Source organism: Hyperoodon ampullatus (assembly GCF_949752795.1).
Source record: "Hyperoodon ampullatus genome assembly, chromosome: 20".
Taxonomy (NCBI): Eukaryota; Metazoa; Chordata; class Mammalia; order Artiodactyla; family Ziphiidae; genus Hyperoodon; species Hyperoodon ampullatus.
Window position 1 is genome coordinate 30,041,261 of NC_136933.1, and position 27,963 is coordinate 30,069,223.

At 52.5% G+C, this 27,963-nt stretch overlaps 1 protein-coding gene across 1 annotated transcript; it reads left to right on the plus strand.

The window, feature by feature from the left end:
- Positions 1-4,377: 4,377 nt before the first annotated feature.
- XKR5 (XK related 5) lies at positions 4,378-26,193 on the plus strand (the record flags this gene model as incomplete). The annotated part of the gene is made up of 7 exons (XM_079726549.1): positions 4,378-4,435; positions 6,569-6,752; positions 13,631-13,815; positions 14,604-14,813; positions 16,596-16,765; positions 21,019-21,130; positions 25,064-26,193. 7 exons carry the CDS (start codon positions 4,378-4,380, stop codon positions 26,191-26,193), a joined length of 2,049 nt encoding a protein of 682 aa, XP_079582675.1.
- Positions 26,194-27,963: the final 1,770 nt, after the last annotated feature.

A 27,963-nucleotide genomic window follows, 5' to 3' on the forward strand; every position in this document is an offset into this window, starting at 1 on the left:
AAAGTCATGAGAGATTCTTTCTTCATAGAGCAACCTCTCTGGAACACGTGTGCTCAGACTGTACAACACACCCTCTGTGCTGTGAAGGAAGGAAAGTCTTCAGTGATCACTTATTTCTTAGTCAACATTAAATTCTCACACTGAGGATGTAGCAATCCTAAAAATAAAAGTGGAGCTACAACTAGATTTCATATCAGAAAAAACTGACCCTCTGAGTGTGAGGGAGAGCCTCTAAAATAATCCTTTAACATACATTCAGGCAAATTGTGATTTGCGGAAATATCTCTTCATTAAAATGTGGCATAAAATGGAGAGTGAAGTGATCTAGCAATATAGAATGTAGAGTTTGGAAGAAATCAAAATTTGTGTATAGAATAATAGTTGCAAATATTCAAACAATAAAGTCTGTAGCTAAAGGAGCTAAGTATTGGTGTCTGGTTCTCTTTGTGCCCCTGTAAACATAGGGATTCAGGTCTGCACCCTCGGAAAGTGGGCAGAGACTCAGCCCCACTCTCTGAGTGTCCCCTTTCTCCACAGCTCTTTCCATACAACTCAGCTCCACTCATTCCAACGTCCCCCTAACCCCACCTACCCTTTCAGGCCCTGGTGGTGACACAGCTCTGATCTTCAGCTCCACTTCCATGTTTCCTAGAATGTCACGACCCTGGTCAGGCAAGGTTATGGGAAAGTCTCAAAGACATCTATCTAGTCCTACACTTTTTGAGTCCCCTCAACATATTTCTGCAGATGGAAACCACCGGGGGCTAAAGAGACAGGCATCTCTGCCCTCCCAGACCTCAGAAATCTCTTATTTTGTCCCAAAACCTCTGAATTGAGCTAAGTGGATGAAGAGTTCCTTCTATAATCGTACTATATTATTCACTGATTCCTGAATTATGCACCCAGCAGTCTAACTAAAGAGAAACATATACCCCTGCATAAGCTCATGGAATAAATCTCCAGGAATGAAACTATCAGCGATAACACATTCCAGTTTTTAAAATAATTAGTGCAATATACTTTTTGCCAAGAAAAAATGAATATTCTCACAAAGCAGATCTCCCTACTTTGTCTGAAGGACTTAGAGTGTTATCCTTTGACACACATCAATATTGAACCTAAATCTCGAGGGAAATTCTTCCAGGATATCTACTGGGATGACTTGTGTTCTTGTAGCACAAAGTAGCACAATTCCCAAACCACAGGCCCGAGTCCCCTTACAGGAACACATACAAGGATGATACTGATCCATCATTACTTTTGCAATTCTCCACAAGGGATCCTGGGGGACAGTCAGGGTGGAAAAACACATCCTGTGTGAGGAGGATGAGCAACCAATTCTATTGTCAGCCTAAGAAAAAACGTGTTTTACCCACAAGCTGTATTCGAATTTAGCTGTAATTATGGGCAACCACCTTATCTGAGACCTATGTGGTGGCTTAGCCAGGAATGCCCTCTTCTGCCCCAGTGTGTCTCCAGGAGGGAAGGGCCCGGTGCTGCTGGGGGTGAGGCCTGTGCAGGTTCTGGGACCCCCAGGAATGGTGATGTGCACACTCCCTTCCCAGAGGAGTGCACGTCCCACTGGGATTTATCTACACTGACCTATGCATGTGCCTGTGCTGGGCATTCCTAGCTAGACAAGGGATTTCAGAGCTGTTCCCCTACTACAATGGTGACCACAGGGGGGCAGCATCTCACAAGGAGGTGTGTTTGGGGGGCACCTTGGCAGCTTGTCTGAGTGGCAGAGGGGCCTGGAGTCGGGAAGAAACCTCTCTGAAGCTTAGTCACTGGGGGGAACTCAGGGCTCTCTTGGTCGGGCTGACTCAGGCTTCTTCACAGGCTCGGGTGCTGAGAGTGACAGGCCCACAGAGACAAAGTGACAGGCAGAAGCAGAGAAACAAAGAGAGAAACTCCCAGAGAGAGGGAGACAGAGACGGAGAAGCAGTTGCAGGGCCACTGGGCTCGGCTTAGAACTCCTACCACAATACTTCTCCCACATTCTGTTGCTCAGGGCAAATCCCAGGCTGGCCAAATTCTGGGGGTGAAGAAAAAGGTCCAGCCCTTAACGAGAGAAGCGGCAAAGTCACACAGCAGAGCCGTGGGCCCGAGAAGGTGGAAGGAATCTGTGATTTGTTTCAGTCTAACTCAAAAGGCTTAGATATGGGGTCAGGGGTTTACACTGCAGTGATACATGATTCTCTAGTTTCCGAGATTTCTGCAGAACCCTCCCTCTCACCCCCTCACACCGCATCACAATCTCTTTCATCCCATGGCTGTGATGTAGAGTGGGAACCACTATTTTCTGAGCTGAGGCTATTCTCCTGGGACAGTATAAACCCCTTTCTCCATGAAGTTTTCTATTTTCTAACTTTCCTTCCAAAAACCCTCCCATAGCTTCGAGGCAGAAGACATTGACTGTAGCTCCTATTCAAACTGCTGCTGTCCCAGGAGAAAGACCCTCCTCCTAACCTTTAAATCACTGGGTTCTTTTTTAACATATGAAAATGGGATACATGTTTATTCTTCAAAAATACCTAGGGGGCTTCCCCGGTGGCGCAGTGGTTGAGAGTCCGCCTGCCAATGCAGGGGACACGGGTTCGTGCCCCGGTCCGGGAAGATCCCACATGCTGCGGAGCGGCTGGGCCCGTGAGCCTTGGCCGCTGAGCCTGCGCGTCTGGAGCCTGTGCTCTGCGACGGGAGAGGCCACAACAGTGAGAGGCCTGCGTACCAAAAAAAAAAAAAAAAAAATCACTAGGAATTCAGGAAACATTTTTTTCTAAAACTTGAAACTTTGAGCAAAGTATGGAATACCACAACAATTCCCTTTACTCTCAATCACAATTTCTGTACGTGACTTCCATTTTCTATTCCTTTACTAGTGGAGGAGGGTCCTTCTCCCAGTGTGTCCACATTATGACATACTCCCTTTGCAGGACAACCAGGAAAAGAGGATCTGGGGACTGGAAGTCAATAAAAATGGAGGCTGTAGTACACCAGAGGCAGTGGGCCTCTTAACAATGAGGTATGAAGCTGAAGGTATGGAAACCCAGACCTTAAACCTGCTCCCTTGTATTGATTTAGAGGGAAGAGACCCAAAAGGTTTACAGGGGGTTTGGTCATCTGTATCACAGAACTGAGACTCTGAAATGGGGAGAGACATAGAAGATCAGAGTTCAAAGTTCTGACCAGAAAACCAGAAATGCATTGAAAAGTGAGTGGAAAATTGGTCGTGGGGGAGGGAAGGAAGCCTCTTAGGATAAATAAACATTACCTTCAATGAAATAAAGCATTTTGTAAGAATCACATCGAAAATGCAGGGAAGAGCCAAAGATGTCTGACTTTGAGGTTTTACTTTGGTAAATGGAAAATAATCATGAGTTTTGTAGCTTCACTTGATTTGTAGGGTCACCCAACTCTATATTTTTCCTTCAAGATGTAAGTTCTTCAACTGTGGCTCTTTCTACTGCAGGGCTTTTGTAGGGAAGGAGGAGGTACTCCATCTCATTAAACCAGTGGGATCAGCGCAGCAAGATTGTTTGGACGTGGCAAATCCTTGATGGAGGTGGAAAACTCCCCCCAAATAAAAAGGAGGAATAGTTTGGATAATTGCCTGCTTTAAAAGTTAAAGACCCCAACTTCATCTCAGCATCACCATGACTAAATACCACTTCTCCTTTCCACCATAGTTAGATAGATAGATGGATAGATAGATAGATTGATAGATAGATGATAGATAGATGTATGTCCTGGAAGAAAGTTTTCCAGTGGGCAGTTTTACTTCTTGCGCGTGGGAATCTTGATTAACCCTCAAGCCCATGTGGAAAAAAACCTTTTGTGAGGACAGAGATCGGGATGGAGTTGAGGGTGAGATACAGGAGAAGATACCAGTTTACATGCCCTCTAAGATTTTGAAAAGACTAATGAACGGTTCTAACTCAACTCCTTCCATAGACCTACATGTGCTCTCTGCCTAGTGGTTGACCAGACTGCCTTTCAGCGGCTCCGGAGGCGGTGGCCAATTTAACTTCCTGCTGACCACCGACCTGCGGTCCTAAGGTTCACGTAGTACTTTTCCAGGGCCCGTTACAAGGTTGGGGGACGGCAGAGGAACCGCTTCTGCGCACATCTAGAGGCCGGGTGTAATCGGTACTTTCCTTGCTTAGGAAGCAGGCAGCGCAACTCTGCCCCGCTCCCTGCCTCCCTCCGACCCGTCTAGTTACTCGGGAAAACCCAGGACGAGACGCTCCGCGCCTAAAGGCTCCGCCGAAATGCATCCTGCAGTCGGGTCTCTGGCCGGAACCCTCCCCGACTCGGGGCGGCCGGAGGGGAAGGGGCGGGGGCCCGGGAGGCAGGCCAGCGGCGCGGCGGGCGCGGAGGATGCACGCGGGGGTCCTGGGCCTCTCCGCCCTGCTGCTGGCGGCCGAGCAGAGCGCGCGTGAGTGCCGGGCAGGCCATGCTCACCCCTCCGACCCACCCTGACGCCCGGGGACCCACACGCCACCCCGGCCACGGCGGCGGCCTCTCCCCGCCTGCGCCCAGCACTGCGCGCCAGTGCACGCATGGTGGCACCCCAGCTGCCCAGTCCCTGGTAGATCCCCGCGAATGCACGACCCTCCCGGGGATGCGTGATTGCCCCCGAGGATGAATGCCGCGCCCCCTCCGCCCCCGCATGCATGGTCCCCGTGTATCCGAGGCCCCTCCGCGGCGGGTGCACGATCCTGCCCCCTCCCCCTCGCATGCATGGTCCCCGTGTATCCGAGGCCCCTCCGCGGCGGGTGCACGATCCTGCCCCCTCCCCCTCGCATGCATGGTCCCCGTGTATCCGAGGCCCCTCCGCGGCGGGTGCACGATCCTGCCCCCTCCCCCTCGCATGCATGGTCCCCGTGTATCCGAGGCCCCTCCGCGGCGGGTGCACGATCCTGCCCCCTCCCCCTCGCATGCATGGTCCCCGTGTATCCGAGGCCCCTCCGCGGCGGGTGCACGACCCTCCCTCCTGCCCCTCCAGCGGGTGCGGGATCCTCTGCAGGAGTCGCGGCACACGTGCCCCCACCCCCTTTCCCTCCAGAAAGGCCTCCAGGACTCGGCAAAGTGCTGCAGGTGCCCGAGGCGCTGCACGCGGGGCTGGGGGCGCCCTGCTCTCCCCACTACCCGGCCGGCCTGGGAGTCTGGGCGGCGGGGGAAGCCGCTTGGGGCCAGGTTGTGGTGGGACTGGGCTCGGCTTCCGCGGAGCTCTAGAGGGAGGACCGTCTACAGCCGGGCCGGAGGCGGCGGGCGCGGGACGCCCTGGTCGCGTAGGGAGAGCGGTCCGCCGGCCGAGGCGGGGCCAGAGGGCGGAGCGGTTCAGCGCTTTTCCAGTTTGAACTTGTAACTCCTTCGGTGCCGGAGCGGAGGCCTCCGCCCGCTGCCGCCAGGCTCCCTGCAGCCGCTTCTTCCTCGCGGGGCCCCCGCAGATGGGGGGAGGGGTGGGGGGAGTGGAATGAATGGGGCTTCAGCATCCAGACCCCCCAGCGTTCCTCGCCACTCCCCAGCTCGCAGGCACTTGGGGACCCCGGCGGGCGCTGGCTCTACACTTTATCCTGGGAGGGAGTTGCCCCCTCCGCGCCGCGTCGGAGGGTCCCTTGTTTGAACCGCGGTCCACGAAGGCCCCCCGGGGTCGTCCCCGCCATGAGGTTTCAGAGGCGCCCAGAGGAGGTCCCAGGTTGAGATCGGCTCCAAAGCTCCGGGGTCCAGCGCCGCCACTGAGCAGGGCTAAGATGAGACAGGACCCCGGGTCTCAGCACCCACCGCAGGTGGCCCCGCGGACGTGGGTTCCTCCTTCCCTCCCAGCTCGGAACGCCTGGGCCTCAGCGTTCCTCAGACTGGTCAGGGCGGTGACTCCCCCAGAGGCTTCTGGTGCTTGGGGCTCCTGGTTTGCCTTGTGTGCCGGGTGATTAGAGCAAGAGACAAAGCCTGGGTACCAAGGAATGGCTGCCCAAGCCCCGGCTTCTCGGGGAACCTGCAGGGTTCCCGTCTGTACCTGGGGCAGCGCTCTCTTACCGCTGCAGTTCACAGCTTTATGTGCCCATAAATCCATGTTAAACTCTAACACTGGGAAACCCAAGCAGTAGGCCTGTAAAACAATTACTGTGAGTCCCGAGCACCTACTAGTACGGAGGTAAGCACCCACCTCTACTGTCATTCATCAGGGAGGGCAGATCCTAACCTAGATTTATCAAGCCGTTTCCATTCCCTGACCCTATCCTACAACCCTCAAAAATAAAATAAATGAAGCCGTCCCCAGAGAGGAGGTTTTACATTTTTGAGCCCATACTAAGTGCCAGGTGTCTTTTTTTTTTTTTTTGCATGCGATCCAACAGTCCCTTTGTACAACCATGGTGTCTGGGCCTTTGGGATCCTTCGGGAAGCTCTGGCGCTTTCATTCGACCTCATTCTGGTCTAGACTGCCCGCAGGCTCTGCCCACTCCAAGCCAGGTGTAGCAGGCAGCACTGCTGGCCGTAGGGACACAGCGTTGGCTGGTCCCTCCCTCCTGCCTTCCACTAACCCTCTGGTCCTTCCTCTGGTCCCCAGGCCTCTGCACCGTGGTTTACTACTTCACCACAGGGCGGCTCCTCTGTGGGTGGCTGGCCCTCTCTGTGCTACTGCCTGGCTTCTTGGTCCAGGGCCTGAGCTACCTTTGGTTCCGAGAAGATGGACATCAAAGTCACTGCTCGTTGGTGGTGCTACACCTCCTCCAGCTTGGCGTGTGGAAGCGGTAAGGCAGCCCCTTTCAACCCTGAAGCGTGATTTCACACGTGTGATAGGAGGGTTCTTCTGAGCATACGTATTCCATCCTTAGGGTCACAAAAGTGCAGGCTTGGGAGAATGTTCGAAGCCACCTCTTTGAACATTTGCTCTGATATTGGTCACCTCACTGAGCCTGAACTTCCTTGAGCATCCTCAAGGGGCTCCTACCAGAAGGAGCCGTGACCCTTCAAAAGCTTTTTCTTGACTTGGGCCAAATCCTATGTGCTCTTGTTTCATTCAGTTGGTCTCGCCTTTAGAGCCATGGCAAGTGACTCAGTTAGGGCCGGTCCATGTAAACACCTACTCCCTGACTCCAGGAGGGTGGCATAGATTTAAGCAGACTCAGCAGTGGGGTCAGCCTGGTAACATTTGCATTAAGCCTTTATTGCAAGAAGAAGCCATTTGGGTGCCAGGGCCAAATGTTTCCATAAAAAAGCATCCTGGACAGGCCTAGTGCTCAGCAGGCTCACCTTTGGTCCAGCAGTGCAGGTAAGTGGTTATTTTCCCTGGGATACCTGGATTCCTGGAGGGTCGGGGAGGTGCGGCAGTGAGCTTACACTGGGGCAAATTTCAGCTCTCAGCTGCCTCATAATCCCATAGAGTTGCCAGGAATTTTAAAAGGGAGAAAATTGGGAGATCGGATCGGTGATGGCCTCTGGCTCAAGAGCACATGAACTTGTAGACGCTGAGGATACAAAGGCTATCAGGAGTCACGGCCAAGTCTCAGATCTCGGGCTGTGCTGCTGGCTGTTCTGTGTGGCTTATGCCTTCAAGCCATGCCCAAGGCTTTCTTTGGAGGCGCTGAAGTGAGTTTTCTGATTTCCCAGTCTCAGGAGGGAATGAATCTCAGCTTGGAGGCAGAGGGTACTTCTGATAAAGACATCACCCAACCACCCGAATTTCTCTGGGTCCCTCGGAGCTGGAACCCTACATCTCTAAAGGCACCAGAAGCAGTTTCAGCTACAGCAATTTTGCCTAAAGCTGAGCCTTTGTGTTCAAGCCATGTGGTTCCTCTGAAACGATAGGACTCTGACCAGTGGGAAGAGAGCAGAGGTGGCTTTCCTGTTGGACTCAGGGAGGATCGGAGCCTGTACTGGGCGCTACCCACATGTGCTGACCCTTCTGTCTGCCCAACTTGGTATGAAAACCATTAAGGGCTCAGGTCCTTCCAGGGACCACGTGGTACGTCATAGTCATCAAGTTTGCGACCTCATTGAAAAAGAAGGAATCAACTCTCCCCTAAGCAAACGTGTCATAGCTCAAAAGAAGATTGAAGTCAGGGTCAGTCACTTGAGAGAAGCCTCCTGAATAACTGTCAGATAAATCTGTCTTCTGGGGCTCCGTGGGGACCCTTGGTCCCATTTGATCCAGTGCCTTCTTCAGAGATGGGGCAGCGTCAGGCTCGCATGTATCCACTTCCATGCTGGTGTCCAACACTGACCCCCACTCATCTTCCCCAAATTTCTCAGATGATGCCATGACTACTAAATATATTTTCTTTTAAAAACTAAAATGGGTAAATGAAGAGAGACGGAAAATTAGAAATTAGGAAAAACAACTAGTCATCTATATCTCTTCTTAGTTAAAAAAAGAAGTTAGTGGGACTTCCCTGGCAGTCCAGTGTTTAAGACTGCGCTCCCACTGCTGGGGACACAGGTTTGATCCCTGGTAAGGGAACTAAGATTCCATATGCTGCTCTGTGCGGCCAAAAAAAAAAAAAAAAAAAAGTTAAGGTGACTAAAAATATACATGTATAATTTAAAAGGACAAAAAAAAAGGGCAAGAAAAAAGAAAAGAAGTGAGAAAAGCCAGGAAACGGAAGGGAATGTCGGAAAAGAAGATAACGCCAGAAAACGCACAATTACTCTTGCTCACCGTGAACCACAAATTTGTCTCTCAGTTTTGTAACAAGCATAAGAAGCTACATGGTTTGCAATGCTTCTGTGATAGAAAATAAACCAAACAAATGGAAATCTGCTTCCTTAGAAGAAAACTTTGAAAGTTAAAGTAGAAAACAAGAAATCTATTCCTTATCCTGCAACCAGCTTACTGGGCTTTCACAAAGAAGACACTGGGTAATGGAGTGTCTTTCAGCACATCCCCACGGAACTTTGCAAGACTGATTCCCAGTCAGGGCCAGCAAAGAAGCCGCTCAGAAAACTGCAGTTCAGCGAAAGCACCCGTAGGAGGAGCCAAAACAATTCTGTTTGCACAGCCCTATACAAATAGCATTTTAAAAAAGGGGTCGTGGGCTTTCCTGGTGGCACAGTGGTTGAGAGTCCGCCTGCCGATGCAGGGCACACGGGTTTGTGCCCCGGTCCGGGAAGATCCCACGTGCCGCGGAGCGGCTGGGCCCGTGAGCCATGGCCGCTGAGCCTGCGCGTCCGGAGCCTGTGCTCCGCAACGGGAGAGGCCACAGCAGTGAGAGGCCCGCGTACCGCAAAAAAAATAAAAAATAAAAGAGAGGGCGTAACGTAATGCAGAAGAATCTACTGACAACAAAAAAACCAATTAAACGCAAACCTCATGAAATGGCATTGTAAAAAATGCAAGGACTTAAAACATAAACGTAGGGCTTCCCTGGTGGCGCAGTGCTTGAGAATCCGCCTGCCAGTTCAGGGGACAGGGGTTCGAGCCCTGGTCCGGGAAGATCCCACATGCTGTGGTGCAACTACAACTAAGCCCGTGCGCCACAACTACTGAGCCTGCGCTCTCGAGCCCACGAGCCACAACTAGTGAGCCCACAAGCCACAACTACTGAGCCTGCTCTCTAGAGCCCACGAGCCACGACTACTGAGCCCGCACGCCTAGAGTCCGTGCTCCACAAGAGAAGCCACTGCAATGAGAAGCCCGTGCAATGCAAGGAAGAGCAGCCCCTGCTCACAGCAACTAGAGAAAGCCCCTGGGCAGCAACGAAGACCCAACACAGCCAAAAATAAATAATTTTTTTTAAAACCCCAAAAAAACCCCAGGAAACAAGTGTTGGCAAGGATGTGGAGAAATTGGAACCCTTGCACACTGTCGGTAGAAATGTAAAATGGTGCAGCCACTGTGGAAAACAGAATGGTAGTCCCTCAAAAAATTAAACATGGAAGTACCATATAATCCAGCAATTCCACTTCTGGGTATATATCCAAACAAGTTGAAAGCAGGGTCTGGAAGAGATCTTTGTACACCCATGTTCCCAGCAGCATTACTCACAGTAGCCAAAACATGAAGCAACCCAAGTGTCTATTAACAGATGAATGGATAAGCAAGATGTGGTCTGTACATACAATGGAAAAAAAGAATGAAATTCTGTAATATGCTACAACGTGGATGAATCTGGAGGACATGATGCAGTAAGCCATGCAATAAGACAAATATATAATTCCACTTACATGCGGCACCTAGAGTAGTCAAGTTCATAGAGTCAAGTTCATGGAGACAGAAAGTAGGAGGCGGGGGGTGCCAGGGGCCGGGGGAGGAGGGAACGGGGACTTATTGATTAATGGGGACAGAGTTTCAGTTTTACAAGATGAAAAGAGTTACAGAGCACGATGGTGGTGATGGTTGCACACCATTATGAATTATTGCAAATTGTCAATAATCTATTAAATTATGAATTTAAATTATTAATGTCACTGAACTGTACTCATAAAACGGTAAAGATGGTACGTTTTATGTTATGTGCATTTTACCGCAATTTTTAAAAGTTGAAAAAAATGTACAGTCCTAGCGGAAACCTCAACTGTTCACTGTCTCAGCTTTCACGTCACCATAAAGTGTTAAGATGGAGAGAAGTATCACTAATTCTTCACCTTGTGGGGCTACGATAGACTATTCCGGGTGAAGCAGATAAGTCTGGTTTCTTATTTAAGCTGTTCAGTGGAGCTTGCTGTGAAACATCATCCCAAAGACCAAGTTAGTTTAATTAAACGTGTTAAACAAACGTCAATTTTTAGTGCATGTTGCTCTTAGTGCAACTAGAAATCTTAGATCATCATCAGCACAGCTCAGTATGCTCGGTATTTATTCGTTCATGTTTACTAACCTTGTGTGACCAAAGGGTCTGGAGACACGTGATTAAGACACAGTCGGAGGCCAAATTGGGAACAAAGCTGGAACAGTGAATTAGAAGAAGAGAGAGAAGTTCACAGGATGCTGGGAGGCCCCAGGTTTGCCACGGTGCACCCCTGGACCAGCGACGTCTTCATCACCCGAAACTCGTTAAAAATGCAAATTCTCAAGCTTCACCGGGACCCACATGACATCACGGCAAACTCCTCATAATTCTCCAAACGCGTCTGTTTAATCAGAAATTCTAGGCCTGGGGCCGGGCAACATGTCTTTAAACAGCCCACCTGGTGACTCTGACGCTGCTCACGTTTGGAACCGCCGTCCGGACACAGGGGCCGTCGTGTGAGGGCTGAAGGATGAGGTGGACTTGGATGCACGTGGGAGGGGGAGGCACTTCTGACCCAGGCAACAGCAAAGCCGCTGCAGAAAGAAGTGCTGGAAGTGGTGGTTTTGGAAAACTAGAAGTCTGTTGTGCTGTGAGTGCAGGGTAAGGATTTTCTGGACAAGAGCAATGTGGATGGAGACAGATTGGGCTGGACCATGAAGGAACTTGTCCACCAGGTAAGGGGTTTGAGAGCCACCGGAAAGGTTTAAGTAAAGGAGTAACCTGGTCAGATAAGGTTCTTAGAGACAGCACAGGAAAGGAACTGAGAAGGAAGAGTCCAAGGGTCAAGGCCAGAAATCCGGGCAGGAGCTGGTGAGGACCTGGAAGGAGAGCATCCATTCCCACCTCCGCCCTCCTCCCCCGACTCCCCGCCCCGTACCTCCGCTTTCACCTGGGCCCCCCGAACCCCCCTAACCAGGGATCTCAGCCTGAGTCCCTCCCCCTGCAGCAGGTTCCAGAAACACGATTCAGAAAACCAGGTGAATCGCATTCCCACTGGTTCTCCGTTTCCCACTGGTCCAGAAGGGACACCCAACTCCTCAGCTGGGCCAGAAGAGGCCTCCGCTGTCCAGCCCCAGGAAGGACCACCTTCTCCTGCCCCCACCGACGCTGCCGTGCTCCCTCAGGCTTTGTCCCTGTCCTGAGTATGTCCGTCCCTCCTTTCCCTGAATATGTTTTCCTCTCTCCCCGGGACCCCTTCCGCCCCGCTCGTTTTCACACGTCTTTCTTCCTGCTTAAAACTTTTCGCGTGTGTATGGCTTTCTTTCCACAACTGAATCTTGGGCTTCCGGAGAAGGTCTTCAATTTCGTTTGCAGCCTCTGCAGTCTCCAGCAGGTGGGAGCAGCCCAATAAAGATGCACATGAAATGAATGGAGGAGGCTGGGAGGGTAGGAAGGGAGATAGGCACGTCCCAGAATGGAGGATTCAGGACTGAAAGGGAAGCTACCATATTCAGCTTCATATGCTTTTTTTTTTTTAATAAATTTATTTATTTTTGGCTGCATTGGGTCTTCGTTGCTGCATGCAGGCTTTCTCTAGTCACGGCAAGCGGGGGCTACTCTTCGTTGCAGTGCGCGGGCTTCTCATTTCAGTGGCTTCTCTTGTTGCAGAGCACGGGCTCTAGGCACACGGGCTTCAGTAGTTGTGGCACATGGGCTCAGCAGTTGTGGCTCGCGGGCTCTAGAGCTCAGGCTCAGTAGTTGTGGCGCACGGGCTTAGCTGCTCCGCAGCATGTGGGACCCTCCGGGACCAGGGCTCGAACCCGTGTCCCCTGCCTTGGCAGGCGGATTCTTAACCACTGCGCCACCAGGGAAGCCCCATATGCTTTTTCTTAACATTATATTTGGGTCAGAGATCACGGCTTCAAAGACTCAGTAAGAAATCAGTTCACTCCAGGATCCAAATCATGAAAGAGGAAAGCTGTCTTTCTTACGTGTCTTTCCTGGGCCCTGTGTACCCTGAACAAAGCCATTTCAAAGAGGACCCCCTTCTGCTCTGGCCGTAGAAATGTTGGCTGGAGATCAGAGCGGGGTGCGTTCGGGGTAACTTGAAAGGCGCACCCAGCTCTCTTTCAGGAGTCGGTAAATTAAAACAATTCCCAGTTTTTCTGAACTTGAACAGGACAGAAGTTCACAATTGCACACGGACTTGGCAGGCACGCCAGCCCCTGCTGCAGGCAGGTGTAGGGGTCACCGTGTTCCTGCTTCTGGGCGCGTGAGTGGGAAACTGCTGTGAAAACCCGAAGTCCCCAGAGCCCACACGTGCCTGGGGAACGGTGTCGTTTTTATACGTGCACGACCCTCCTGGGGACGCGGGACAGCGACCCGTGGCACCTCCAGACGGCTTTCATAAGATGGAAGCATCAGAAAGGTTTCTAGGGTGGGTTTTGGGGGAAGTAGAATGAAACAGGCGCATTTCCTCCTTTTTCTTCTGTTGCACTGACTCCCTTTCCTGGATGTGTGTCCCTGCAGCCAGGGCAGCCCGTCCTTGCACACCCCACAAGGGCACCCTGACCTTCCTGCTGTCCAGCGGAAGTGGATTCATTCCCATCCCGAGAGGCCCTGGGGCCGGGGAGGTAGTTCAGGGTTAGCTCTAAACTTTGCAGGGCTCAGAGAGAGCCCGCAGCAAACCTGTGTGGCCCAGGCTCCCGGCCTAGCACCCCTTCCACGTGTGGCCAGAGTGTGTTCCGCTGGCCGGGCCTTGCTGGGCAAGGTCACCTGCTGCAGCACTTGGGTCAGACGTGCCACCTTCACTCTGGAGTCAGAGCTCAGGGACTTGGGGTGTAGATGCGATCGGTTAACCCCTGGAAAGCTATCGGTCTCTACGCGATAAGCCAGAGAAGGGGGTTCCTGTTTAAGCTATCACGGTGTGGTTCTGAGTCCTGGGCTCTCCTCTTCCTCAGGCACTGGGACGCCGTGGCCCCTGTTCTCCGGAAGAAAGGGGAGGCCTCCCCCTGGGGCCAGCTGCGGATGCAGGAGGCCGACCTGTCGGCCCTGCGCCTCCTGGAAGCCCTGCTGCAGGTCGGGCCCCACCTGCTGGTTCAAACATACGTCTTTCTCGCCTCGGACTTCACTGGTATCGTGCCGGGTGAGTGTCTCCTACCACTGACCTCAGACCGTCCGACTTCTCAAGGGGGACAGAAAGAAACGCCTTATTTAGCAAAACCCGGCAACCTAAGATTTCCTGTTTGGGAGAATTAGGACAGCCAAGGGCATGGTTAATACTGGCTTTTGTTTGGGGCGCTGAGTTCCCGGGGGTCGGCTTCCTTCATGGGGCTCAGTCCATGGGACAGAAATTGCAGATAGTCAGATGACCCTGAAAGCACCTTGGGAAGGTACCACGTGCTGCCTCTTGCGAAATCAGTGTGTCTGTTTCTCACGGGACTAACTGTGCAGCCTGAGCCTCACACCTCGAGAGCCATGGAAACAGAGCAGCTCAGGCCCCAGCAGTCGTGCATCTTCTGCCGGCTCTCACTCCGGGGTGCAGGCTCTCTCCTGTGGGCCTGGAACCATTTGATGTCCTGGTCTCATTTCTCTGATGAAACCTCCTTTATGTGGATTGAATGGCAAAGTGCGTTTGGGATGAAATAGCACGTTCAGGCCGTTAGGATCTGCTTCGTCATAAGCCAGAGGTGCTTGAGGAGCAGTGACTGGGATGCTTTTCTTAAAGGGTGAACACGGAGAGCCCAGCCCACCTGAGGGCACAAGCATCCATGGGCTAAGCAGAGGACACCTCTCCTGCACGTCCTCATTTCTTCAGAGCGGAGAAAGACGTGCGTGTGTGCCCGGAGGTGACGATGCCCTCTGAGAAGTCAGGTTTTGTTAGGGGTTAGACGTCCTGTAAACACGAGGTTGTCCTGTCCGCTTCGCTCGCAGGGATCAGTGCTCTGTGCTCCTGGTCCGTGCTGTCCTGGGCCCTGGTGTGCTATGCTCGTGCCATGGGCTCCGTGAAGCCGGGTCACCTCTCCATGCCGTGGACGGCCCTCGGCTGCCAGCTGCTCTGGAGGATGGGCATGGTGGGAGCCCGCGTTCTGAGTCTGGTTCTGTTCTTCCAAGTTTACCGCGTCTGGGTTCTGGTTATTGCAGGTGAGCTGAGCGTACGTTCCGACTGTCTCTTGCTGCCTGACAAGCCACCCCGAACTTAATGCCTTAAAAGAACCATTCATGGGGCTTCCCTGGTGGCGCAGTGGTTGGGAGTCTGCCTGCCGATGCAGGGGACACGGGTTCGTGCCCCGGTCCAGGAAGATCCCACATGCCGCGGAGCGGCTGGGCCCGTGAGCCATGGCCGCTGAGCCTGCGCGTCCGGAGCCTGTGCTCCGCAACGGGAGAGGCCACAACAGTGAGAGGCCCGCGCACCGCAAAAAAAAAAAAAAAAAAAAAGAACCATTCATGATCAACAGCCCCGGTTCTGAGGGCTGACTGGGCTCCGCTGGGGGTTCTTGCCTGGGACAGGGCATCCTGGCACCATCGCAGTAGGTTAGCAGGTGTCTGGATCCATAGGGAGGCTCCACTGGGCTGGCTGTACAGACGTCTGGCACCCAGGGCTCCTCCACCCTTTCTCTTCAGCAAAGCCATCTGGATTTGGACGTGTCAGCTGAGCATTCCAAGAGAAAAAAGGGGGTGGAAACTGCCAGTCCTCCTCAACCTGGCCCGGAACTGGACCAACATGGCTTCTGCCGTATTCTGCCTGGCAAAGCGGTCTCGGCCAGCCCAAGTTCAAGAATGTGGAGGAATAGATTGAGCCCTTGAGTGTCCAGGTAGAGGAGGAATGCATGGAGGGTCTCTTTGGAGATACGCATCCACAGCTCAGAGAGCCCAGCCCTCAAAGGACCAGCCACCCCAGAGCGCAGCTTTAGCTGCTGTGAGGGCTCCACATTCTGTATCGTGGGCTGAAAATCCTTAGTAAAACTGACACTGAAACGGGAGGGAGGCACAGGGTCCCACGTGCCCTGACACAATAGAGAAATGTGCGGGACATACTGTGCTGTTGCTCATAGCCTCCCAAAGCCCTCCATGTTATTCAAGTGCTGAGTTTTGGCCATCTTCTCTGTTTCAAACAGGACATCTCCACTGAATCCCAAGCCCCCCCTCAGCCCTCAGTCTAGCCGCGCCTGATTTGACCAGTGATGACAGGGAGTCTGTCTGACGATGCAGGATGCCTGCAGGGGGCCTGTGTGTCCCTGCCCCGTGAGGAATCTCTTCCGGTCATCAGGGAACACCCTCTACAAGAAGGAACCAGAAGCACTGAGAGATATTTAGACTTGAGCCTAGAACAAGCAGGGATACATTTATTGGCAGAAAGCAGAAATCTGTGAAAGAAATTGTGTTCCTAATGAGATGTTAGCTTTTTTGAATTCGTTTTTTTAAAAAATTTCAGTTCAAACTCCAGTATGACGTTATTCCTCCTAAACTATAGGAACAACTATTACAGCTGGACTGCATACAGATGCTTCTTTTGGATGTGGAGGTTTTTAGCCCTTCGAGCAGGGATTAAAAAAACAGTGAGCGATCCGTTTTGTCACTGGCTCTTTAAACAGTTTCTGGAACTAAAAAGGCCTAAGTAGGCAATATTTAGTGAGTGTTACTGAAGCTAATTTTTGTTTGCTCATCCCCAGATCAGGTCAGCTACCCTTTATGAGGATCCAGTGAGATAATACTTGCAAAAACGAAAAGTGTGGGTTTCCTGTGCCCCTTGAATCTCTTCTGGGCTTTCATTTGTTTTCTTGGGTGCCGAGTCAGATGCAGTCAGAACAGAGAGGAGGGCTACAGGCCCTGGTTTCCGAGTTCCTGCCCTCCCCGCACCCATCTCCTCCCTCAGCCCCCCACCCCCACCCCGAGGACCCTGACTTCCGAGGCCGCTCTCTGCAGGTGCCCACTGGCTGGTGATGACGTTCTGGCTCGTGGCTCAGCAGAGTGACATCGTGGACAGCACCTGCCACTGGAGGCTGTTCAACCTGCTCATGGGTGCCATGTACATCCTCTGCTACCTCAACTTCTGGGACAGCCCTTCCCGAAGCCGGATGGCCACGTTCTACACGGCAAGTGGTGATGACGGGCTTGCTGAATCCCAGCTTTTACTGTATACGTAGAACGTGTGCATGCATGCGTGTGTGTGTGTGTGTGTGTGTGTGCATGTGTGCACTTGCGCACACATATCTATTAAGAAGGAATAGCTTAATTTTAGGAAAATTTCTAAAGGGAATTATAGTCTTGAACAGAGATGATGGGCTCTGAAAATAGCAACCTGACGTCCAGTCGTTTCCCCGTGGTTACTGTGGCGCCTTTGGCGATGTTTTTCAGCCACTCTCTACATCGGCCCATCTGCAAAATACAATCACAGTTCTATTCTGTGTCATATACGTGATGCCCTTGTTAATCAGCTCAATCACTGAGTTACAGCTGTGGTCCTAGATAGTGTGAGAAACACAAAGATGACGTAATGCCTGTCTGCAGGCTGCTTCTGCTCCCCTGGAGGAGATAAACTTCTACCCAAACAAGTTTTAAAAAGAGGCAGAACGTGGACAAATGCTGGCAGAGAAAGCAGCGTCTGAATCTCACAGGAGTGTCACTTCCCACTGGGATGACCAGGGACACTTTTGATGAGAAGGGGGAAGTTGAACTGCATTGCAAACGGCAAAGGAGAGAGGACCAGCCAGGGCTTCGGAGCACAGGCTTTGGAATCAGACGGGCTGACGTGGGACCCTGGCTGTGCCACTAACTGTCACCAAATGACGTGGCCAAGAATTTAAACTCTCTGGACCTATTTTTTCATCAGCACATCAGGACATAGCCACCCACCTCTCGGTGTCCCTGTGACAGTGATGTAAGACCTACCTGCTTTTCAGGGTCCCTGAGAAGATTAAATAATAAACAACTTGGGCTGAAATAACCAACAAATAGTGGCTGTGACTAATACAAAAAGTTGAAGAGACTTTCAGGGGTGCAGGCGCTCCAGGGTGGAGCAAAGGGAAGAGCCTGGAGGTGCAGCTCCTGTCCAGCAGCAGGTGGGCGGCATTGGTCACCTCCTGGTTTTAGGAGAGCGCCGTAGAGCTTGGTGACCCCATAGGCCACGGGGCCCACAGACCAAAGAGGACCTGTGATGTTGAACGAGTCACAGAGCCCCACCAAGCCTCAGTTTCCACATCTGGAAACCGGGAGTAACAAGGCCCATCTCACTGCGGGGGGGTGAGGGCTGAGTGTGTGGCAGGGCCCCGCCCCCACGCACCGTGAATAAACCTGAGGGTCACTTTTCCATCCTCCGTTTGCCAGAGCAGCGTGTTCACGTGCCGATGCCCATGGGCGCCCTGAGAAGCAGTGCTACGTAAGGAGACGTTTCACAGTTGCTGCTTTTCTTTCTTTGTTTTTGTCACGTTCACACCCTTGTCCCAGGAGTTCTAGGGGCTGTTACATAAGGAAGGGAAACAAATGCTTAATTCTTTGCAGCTGTTCCAGTCACCGGCCCACTGAGTTCGGAGTAACTGAATAGGAAAAGACAGAAATTAGACGCTACGGAAGTTTTGAGCGTGGAGTCGCAAAGATGCAGAAGCACAATGCAGGCCACGGGGTGCGGGGAGGCCATGGGAAAGCCAGCGTGGACAGTACCGAGTTAAACACACCCCGGACGCCAGTTGACGGCGATGAAAACAGGTTCTATTAAGTCGGTCGCAACAAGGAAAGGGGTCCAGCCTGGACGGACCCCGACCTCAATTTTGCAGAGGCGACTGCATATTTTAAAGGGAGAATGGCGTGGGACGGCGTGGGCTCGCGCAGAGTCTGGGAGTGAAGGGGTGTGGTCAGTGGGACCCCACCATCTGGGGTGTTAGCTGGCAATTTCGGAATGAGAGACACACTTCCTGTCTCTGCACGACGGGAGGCAGTGTTTACACACCTTAGAGCAAGGAGCTCACGGGCCGGGAGAGTCGTCTCCTGGGATGTGTGGATTTCAGAGAGATGGTCCTCAGGTCCTGGAGAAGACAGCTCTGGGGGGTAAAAGATGTACATTTCAAAGGGACAGAGAAAGGATTTATAATCGCACACTTTCTAAGGTAGCGCCCCCTAAGAGGAGGTTCGGGGCCTATCTGCCTATTACCAGATTTTGGCTGGAATGAACAGTACATTCTCCTGGCAGCGCTGAGCTTTCTTAGGCAGGGACTTAATTGTGGCTGGGGTCAGCATGCTAGGGGTGCAGCCTTGAGCTGTTAGAAACTATGGTAGTGTTGGTTCAGGTCTCTTAATGTGCAGAGGTGGGCAAGATCGTTTCCGCTACGAGTCTGCAGTTTTTATAGGCCAAGGCTGAGGCCTCGTCCAGAAGAGGGCTTAGGGGAGCCTGTCTGAGTCGTTTGGTCAAGAAGAGGGTCTTTGTCAGTGGAAAGTCATTGCATTTGTCAGTGTTCTCCAGACAAACAGAACCAATGTATGGAAACGTAAGAGCAGATTTATTATAGGAATTCACTCATGCAATTATGGAAGCTGAGAAGTCCCACGGTCTGCCATCGCAAGCTGGAGAACCAGGAGAGCCCGTGGTAATTTAGTCCAAGTCCAGAAGACCAAGAACCAGGAGGTCGGTGTCCAAGGACAGGAGAAGATGGATGTCTCAGCTCAGGAAGAGAAGGAGAATTCCCTCTTCCTCTTTTTTGTTCTATTCGGACCCTCAACAGATTGGACGGAGCCCACCTGCATGGGTGAAGGTGATCTTTACTCAGACTACTGATTCAGATGCTAATCTCTTCCCAAAACACCCTCACGGGATACACCCAGAAGTAATGTGTTACCAGCATCTGAGCATCCCTTGACCCAGTCAAGTAGACACATAACATCAGCAGTCACAGTCCTTTTGGGGGCAGCCTGTAGGAAGATGACCCTGGACCGGAGAGTCAGGACACACTGTCAAGAGGACCGCTGCGTTGTCAAGGGGTGGACACTCGACCCTGGGTGGAGGTGGGGCTGTTTCCGGGTGTGTTAGGGTGGATGGCAAGGCCTGATCTGCAGGTGAAACTGGTCACCCCGACAATGGTGGGGGGGAGAGACTGCAGTAGAACCCTGACAGGAAGTAGCAAGTTCAGAACTGTGAAATGGCGGTAAGGACAGGAAAAAGGAGACGGATTTTTTTTTCCACAGTGTGCACTACCAGTTTTTTTGTTTTGTTTTGTTTTGACATATACAAACTTAAGAGTTTGTATATGTCAAGAGGGCCAGACAGCTGATGAGCTGTGGTTGATTTAAGGAGAGAGGGCACCTCCAAGCTTTGCAGGCTGGGCTGCTGGGCAGTGCCATTTAGAACCGAAATAACACCTGCTGGACCCTTGAAACACAGCTGCCCAGAGCCTAAGGCACGGGGAGGTGGGTATTCTTAGGATTTTTAAGCAGCCCCTAATATTATTTTTTATTCTCTCCTTATTTGACCTTTCTAGAGTTAAAATGATGTCAGTGAATGGCTATGGCAGACCTTGGAAGACTTTTAGCATAATAGTATGACAATTCAGGGTTTTTAAAAAATGCCTCCTACACAGTGTTTAAATACATCATCTTTGAATTACATCCCGTTTATTTACTTATTTTAAGAAATATATTTTGTATTATATTGATATATTTTATATTAAAATATTTTTATATTAATTTATATTTATATTTAAAATTATTAGCTTTGGAAACCTTAGCTAACAAGCCTGCCTGGACGGGAGGTACGGAGGGAGAGCCTTCTGTAAGAGCTGCCCTTATTTCAGGCCAGGGAGCAAGGCTCCCTGCTCAGCCAGCACGCATACCTCCCCTGCTGCCACCTGGTGGCCGGGGTCCAGATTTACCTTTAAAGAGGTAAATATTCGGAAAAAAAGTGCTGAAGCTGTTACGGAAGTGTGTTGAGTCTGGCTTACTGGAATTCAGTGTCACTGTGAGCTCTGCAGATACTTTTAATTACTGCATGGTAAAGCCAACAGGTGCATACATGAGACTGTGGAACATATAAAGTAGGAAATAAAAGTCTCTGTCAGCCCAACCTGACTCACCAAAGGGAAACCCCCAGCCTTGGGAGCTGTGCCCTTACATTTCCGGTGCGTTTATGATTCTGCAGACATTTTAATGAGCTGCACGAGAACAGGGAGAGCCCCCCGTTGCTAGAGAGGCTCACTCGCCCCTGAGCCTGCTTCCAGGAGGGCCCCGTCAGCAGTGGGAGCCCCCGTGGGCACGAAGACAGAGCCCCCAGCCCTGAAGGGAGCTGCAGCAGATCGCAGGCCGGGAGCGTGCCGAGGCCGCCTGCACCCGGCCAAGTGTGCTGACTCTCCCGCTGCTGCCCTAGGTAATGCTGCTTGAGAACATGGTCCTCGTGCTGCTGGCCACGGATTTTCTCCAGGGAGCGTCGTGGACCAGCCTGTGGACTGTAGCCGGAGTCTTGTCTGGATTTCTGATCGGTAAGACCCCACGTCTCCTTCCTAGCCCCTCCCTCCCTCCCCCAACTTGCTTCTTTACAATAAGCTTCTCCGAGGGCAGGAAACGGTGCTCAGAAGCAACTGGATGGAGACCAGGGAAGCTCCCTGCCCTGCGGGCGGCAAGGCCGCTCCCATCGGGGCACGAGACACCGGATCAGCCTCCGTCTGCCTTGCTTGGCTGTGCTCAGAGGAGCTGCTGGTGAGGCAGGGGCTGCCTCGGGGGTGGGACCCTCTCTGGCGCGCTGGCAGGGGTCAAGGCCGTAAGCTCCGGCTCTTTTCCCGGCATCGAGGCACTGGGTTCAGAGCGGGCAGAGCAGGGACCTTCCTGACTCCACACACGTGCGGTATCTCGACAAGAACCCTAGGAGAGGGGTGAGCCTCCCCCAGCCTGGGGTGAGGCACAGGCGAGGTAAAGCGATGCTGCGAGGTCAGGCGGTCTGGGCGCGGCAGAGCCACGGGGCCTGGCGGTTGAAGATGATCCGTTACGGCTCGTGATGAGGGAACGGCTCCAAGGTCCACGCTGTGCCCACCACGCTGACCCGGCTCAGCAGATCGGGTGTGAGCTCCTCTCCTGCGCTTGGAAAATAACAGAAGACGCACCCCTGCCGGCGGCCTCCTCCCCGCACTCCTGCCCCAGCACGCGCTGGCCCGGTGATGGCGGCGCCTCGTTCTGCAGCCTTTGCCAGAGCTTCCAGGACAGCACCCGAAGGTTCCATGCGGGTCCTTGCGCTTCTGAAACACGGTCCAGGGCAGAGGCTTCTCCTGCTGTTCGCAGCAACTCGGGGCCCGAGCTCCTGCGCGCGCCCCAAGGCCTTGCCTCTGACCACCCACGTCCCGGGCGGAGCGCGTGGGAGTCGGGGCACCACCGGGCAGCCCTGACCCCTGACGCAGGAAGATGGGTGGCTGGGAGTAGGGTCCTTTTACTGGCCAGCAGCCAGGGCTTGGACTGGCCCGTCGGGGTAGCACTGACCAGGGAGAGGAAACGCCCCGGAGCTTCCAGCCTTTGCAGACGTGAAGAGACTCTTCCAGGGACGGAGCAGATTCATAAACGTGGCCATAAAACAAGTATTCGAGGGCCACGAACCAGCGGTGGCCTTTAAGCTCGACCCCCTCCGTTGTCAGGAACCAAGGCTCGTTAGAGATGCCGGTGGCCAAGTCAGCCCTTCTCTTTCAAATTAAACTTTTACCTTTGAGATGATTGAAGTTTTCAGAAATAATACAGAGATCTCCACATCAATAAATGTTTTTTAAAAAACATTTTAGGGGCTTCCCTGCTGGCGCAGTGGTTGAGAGTCCGCCTGCCGATGCAGGGGACACGGGTTCGTGCCCCGGTCCGGGAAGATCCCACATGCCGCGGAGCGGCTGGGCCCGTGAGCCATGGCCCCTGAGCCTGCGCGTCCGGAGCCTGTGCTCCGCAACGGCAGAGGCCACAACAGTGAGAGGCCCGCGTACCGCAAAAAAAATAAAATAAAATACATTTTAAAGAGTGTAAAGTGAGAAATGATTCAAGGATGGCTAATGTGACTGGAGAGGCATGAAAATAATTCACCGAGAAGATAACTTGAGAGTCGGATCTAGGAGGATGGATGGAAGGTATTACGGTAAAGAACAGGGAAAATTTTCAAAATTGTGCATGAAAGAGGGAGTTTGAAAGAGAGAGTAAAGAATAGAAGGAAGGAAGGAAGGAAAGGTAGCAGGGAGGGACGGAGGGAGGGGAAAAAAGAACGCAGAGAGGTCCCTGCATCCCTCCCCAGTCCCCCCAGTGGTGGCTTCCCGCAAAACTACAAGCAGAACAGCAGAACCAGGATGCTGACGTGACACATTCAAGATGCAGAGAGAACTCTTCCGTGGCCATAAGGACCAGAAGGGTTAAAACCATATCCACTTCCTCTTATCTCCACCTCCTCTGTAACCCCCGGCGACCGCTAACCTGTCCTCCATTTCTATAATTTGGTCACTGCAACGATGTTATGCAACTGGAATTGTACAATGTGTGGCTTTGGGCATTGGTTTGGTGCACTGAGCACCATCCCCTGGCAGCTCTTCTGGGCCCTAGTATGTATCAATGTCCCTTCCTTTGTTGCTGAGGACTGGTCCGTGGTTTGGACGAAGCTCAGTGTGGCAACCATTGGCCATTGTAGGACAGCTGGTTGGTCCTCTTTAAAGTAATAATATATATGCCAGGCGCTAGGGTGCAGGTAAGTGCCCACAGTGCCCAGGCATGAAGCGGCCGGGCTCTCTCACATGGCACTGGGTCTGGTGCTCCTGGCACTGCTCAAGCAATCCTTCCTGGGGGCGTGGGCACCATGACACTTGGGATGAAGGGACGGTGAAGCTGGGCAACCCAACCACTCATTCGGATTTTCCAGTTCTCACTGAGTCCTCTGAGCACAGCGGGGTCAAAAGTAAAAAGGTCCTCCCCGCCCAATCTGCTTTACACTCCAGTTGGAAAAGAGATGTCTGACACCATTCCTAAAATGTGTGGGGCTCCTGGGAGCTGCCATGCTGGGTACCCACCCAGTGCTGCTCCAAGGAGAAGATGTTTTCATTCTCTGGGTGTTGACCCAGGCCACAGGGAGCCGGGAGCCAGGTCCGAGGCTCGGCACCCAGGGCTCAGAAGACCCGAGGGGCTCAGACAGAGCCCAGCCTGCTGGTCCTTCTCCCCGGCTTCCCGGGGCAGCCTGAACTCCTGATTCCCCTGTGGTGCTGGAGGGAGTCCTCAGTGGGAACATGGGGCATGAATTATAGTCAGCGGAGCACAGACTTTAAAGCAGCAGCTCTGGCTGCCATCTTGAGCTCCCTTGATAAGCATTTATTGAGTACCTACTGCATACCAGCCTGGGGCTGCAACCAAGAACCCGGTGAAACACGCAGCCTCAAGGAAAGTCTACCTTCGCTGAACACATGTACCTGGGACTTGCAGGATGGAGGGAACGGGGGTCAGCTCCCATTCCTTGGCCTCGGGTGACTCACTGTAGAAGGAGAGTGACAGTACCTCCCTCACGCTGACTGGGAGAACTTGGAACAATGTATAGGAACGGCCGGAGCCGTGCCCCCTGCAGAAACAACACTCGGTCACATCCCATAGGAATGCTGTCTCCATTCCCCCAAAGATACTCTGAGAGGATGCAAGGGGACGTCTGGCAGGTTCCTTCTAGCTCCATCCTTGCTGCGGTTTCCCGGCCCCTCCGATGCTCTCCCCCCTCGTGCCCCGCCTATGTCAGGTTTCATGCTGTTTATACCGGGCGCCCTGAAACCAGGCGCTTGGTCCAGTACAACAGGAAGCTGGAAATAACGTGGGAGGATTACTGGAAAGCTCTGTTAAATGAATTATTGCCGCAGCCAACACGTCTGATCACAATAAATGAACCTGACAACAATGTGATTAAGATGTTTATGCACAAAGGAAGTATTGTTGCTGTTCGTGGAGGTTCCTTGATACGAGGTTTTTGATGCGTATGTTTAACCTCTGCTTCGGTCTTGTGTTTGAAATGAGTCCTTACCTCCCCCTCCCCTTGCTTTGGAATCCATCAACCGGTGAGTAGATGGTTGACTTCTGAGTATCTGACCCCGTTTTCTGAAAGCAAAATGATCATTTCTACCAAACCTCTCTCTGTCTGTCTCTCACACATACACACACACCTCCAGAGGACTCAGTTGGAGCATCCCTCAAGGAAGAAGTCATAGAATCCACCGGACTTAGACTTTGTTCTTAGATTTTCAAGTGTAGACACATTTGCAGCTTATGGGAGCTGGAAAAGACTTAAATTCCGCCCCCCCAAATACCCAGTTCTGATGCTCCAATGAGTCCTGTTCTGGATCCCAAATTCCAGAACCTGGAATTCTGCAAACCACAGCGAGGACGCAGGACTTCAAAGAAGATAACCTTGTGCTCTTTTTCTTCTTCTTTTTCAGGCAGTGTCTCGCTGGTCATTTATTACAGCCTGCTACATCCTAAATCCACAGACATCTGGCAGGGCTTTGTGAGGAAGTCCTGTGGCATTGCAGGGGGCGATAAAGCAGAGGGAGACTCTCCTCCCCGGGCCTCGGGGCCAGCTGGGGAGGGGCCGGAGAGCCTGGGGACCTGCCAAGAGGAAAGTGATGTGCTAACAAGCCCGGGGAAGCCCCCCAGCCCACAGTGGGGTCCCCCACAGGCTGGGATGGAAAGCCAGGTGGCTGGGGAGGCCTCTTTTCTCAGCCATCATCACTGGCTATTGGTGAAGCTTGCCCTGAAGACGGGAAATGTGTCAAAGATCAACGCACTCTTTGGAGAAGACAACCCTGGCTTCTTTTGTTCCCCTCCATGGGGGTTGAGCCAACACTGCAACCAGGAGAGGAAGCCCCCATCCTCCCAGCAAGAGCCCCCGTCGTCACCCCACAACCCCCTAACCTCAGAGGAAGGCTCTGAGCTTCGAGTTGTCCCCAGAGCAGAGGCTGACGAAACTTCAAATTATGTCTCTTTTGCCAGCGATCATCATGACAAAACTCCTGCCCAGAAGCCGTCAGCTGTGCAGCAGGACGGCAGCCCAAAGGAAGGAGACGGGGCTGCTTCTGGGGTGCAGGGGAGGGGTGCAGGTGGGTGGCTGGGTGGAGGGGAAGGACAGGAGAGCTCCACACTCTACTTCAGTGCCACCACTGAAGGGGCCATGTCCTCACACCAAGACGGTGGGAGGGCAACTCTGACGATGTCCCTCTCTGGGAGGAGATTGGGGGAGGGCAGCCCTGCCCGGCCTGCCTCACCTCTGCTGGCCACCAAGCCCTTTCCCGCCACCATGGCCAACATCAGCCCCATCTTAGGCACCGGCCCAGGTAGAAGCTTCCACCCTAGTGGCAGAGCCCTGGGTGGCTCAGGGCATGGGGAGCAGCAGGAATCCACGAGGGACCGGAACCATCCTGCCACTGCCGGCACACAGATGCCATGGCCGAAGGTGAGCCCGAGGCCCGCTGTGGAGCCCTGCCTCACGTCCACCCCCAAGTCTGAGTCCACCCACAGGGACAGCAGCGGGGGGGAAAGGCTGAAGACCGAGACAAGTTTCTTCATCTGACCACAGTCACTGTGAGGTGAAGCAACAGGCCAGCGAATCGAGCTGGTCATTGGTGTCGGGAGAGGAGGAATCCCACTTCTGACACCTACACCCTTGCGTACATCACATCCCCTCTGGACCTCTGTCCACACAGCTACAGAATGAGAGAACCAGATTAGATTAGATAAGATCCCCTGCAAACACCACATGCCACACATATACATAGGAGTCATTCTCTAACACAGTGTAGAAGGTGGTAGAGATAAGGCTTCCAATCAAAATTGACTGCTTCCATTTACAAACTCTATGATCCTTTTGTGTCCCCCACTGTGGTTCCTAGGAAACTCAAAGGTAAAACCCAGAGTCCTATTTTGTTCTGGGTTTTCATGATACAGCTAGCTCCTGACACTGGTTATTAATCCAGTTTTTTTAAATGTATTTTAACTGCATTATTTTATGAAATTCCTTGGTAAACTTCAGGACATCTCAGGCCTCTGCCCAGTGGAAGCAGAGCCAGAGAAAAACCAGAGCTGGACAGAGTTAAAGTGGTGAAAACAGATTTTATTCAGGAGCTATTGCAATAGGAAAGAGACCTCAGTATAAAACCAGCACAACTCTGAACTCACCGTGGACAAGTGGGGGTTTATAGCCAAGGAGCAGGTGGAGCTTAGTGGATGGAAATTACTAAGAAGCAGCAGCGGGGTAAAGGGGGATTCTTGCTAAACTGACCTAACAGATTCTCGCTGAAGGCAGGCCAGGGAGGTCAGACATCACCTGCGGGGTGGAAAGGGGTGAGGAACCTGATCAGATATGGAAGGTAATCAGATATTGAGGGTGAGGGTTTCTGGTTAAAATGGACTTAAGAGGATTCCTGCTAAAATTGGACAATGCAGGGAGGAATGTGGAAGTAGACTTGGTTGAAAAGTTCAAGGGAGCCTGAGCAGGGTTTGGTCAAGGAGAGACTCTGTCAGGAGGACGTGGAGAACGGCATCAGTGGCTCTGACCAGGGCAGGAGAAGAGCCTTGTCTCACCAGGACGTCTGGCCTTTCCCCTCCACGCCAAAGGCTCACCAGGAACTGCATGCTCACTGCAACCTTGAGAAAAGGGTTATGGAATGAAGCATCTACATTACTCCTTGTCTGAATCTCCATGGCCGGGACCCTCGGAGCACAAGTGTGACATTTGGAGATGGCAGTGCCAGTGACCACCGGGAACCCACTGAACTTGGACCAGTTGGCTTTAGGACATCACAGCGAGGGAGAATGCACCCACGGGGCGTCTCAGGACCTCGGGGAGCCGGGGCTCACTCTGGATTGGGTGCAATTCTGTGACTGAGCATCAGCATCCTTCTTACCTGCAGAGAGGGCGGGGACCAGCGTGAGAAGGAAGCCCTGTTTGGTAACAGCAGCCATTGCCCCTTTGGGTAGAAGGGGGTGTGGAATGCGAGGTGACCTTGCTTTTGTCTCTATCACCATTTCCACGTGGCCTCTTCTGAGGCTGATATCCTGCGAGAGGCTCTGTGTCCCACAGAACACATGGCCTGGCTGGGAGCATCAGATGAGTCCCCAGATGTCAGGGGCTGCTCTGTTCTCCCTCAGAATAGCTGTTTGTTAGGCTAAGTGTCATTATGTCAGATCTATCCTATTGATGTTACTGCCTCAGTAAGTGGCCTTCACCCAGAACTTCAAAAGTGTCTGCTACCCCCATGGTACTTACTCTAAGGGCGTTTATCTTATATTTGTTGTCACACCTGCTTTTCTTAATTTTTTTTTACGGCTACCTCACTCCCTT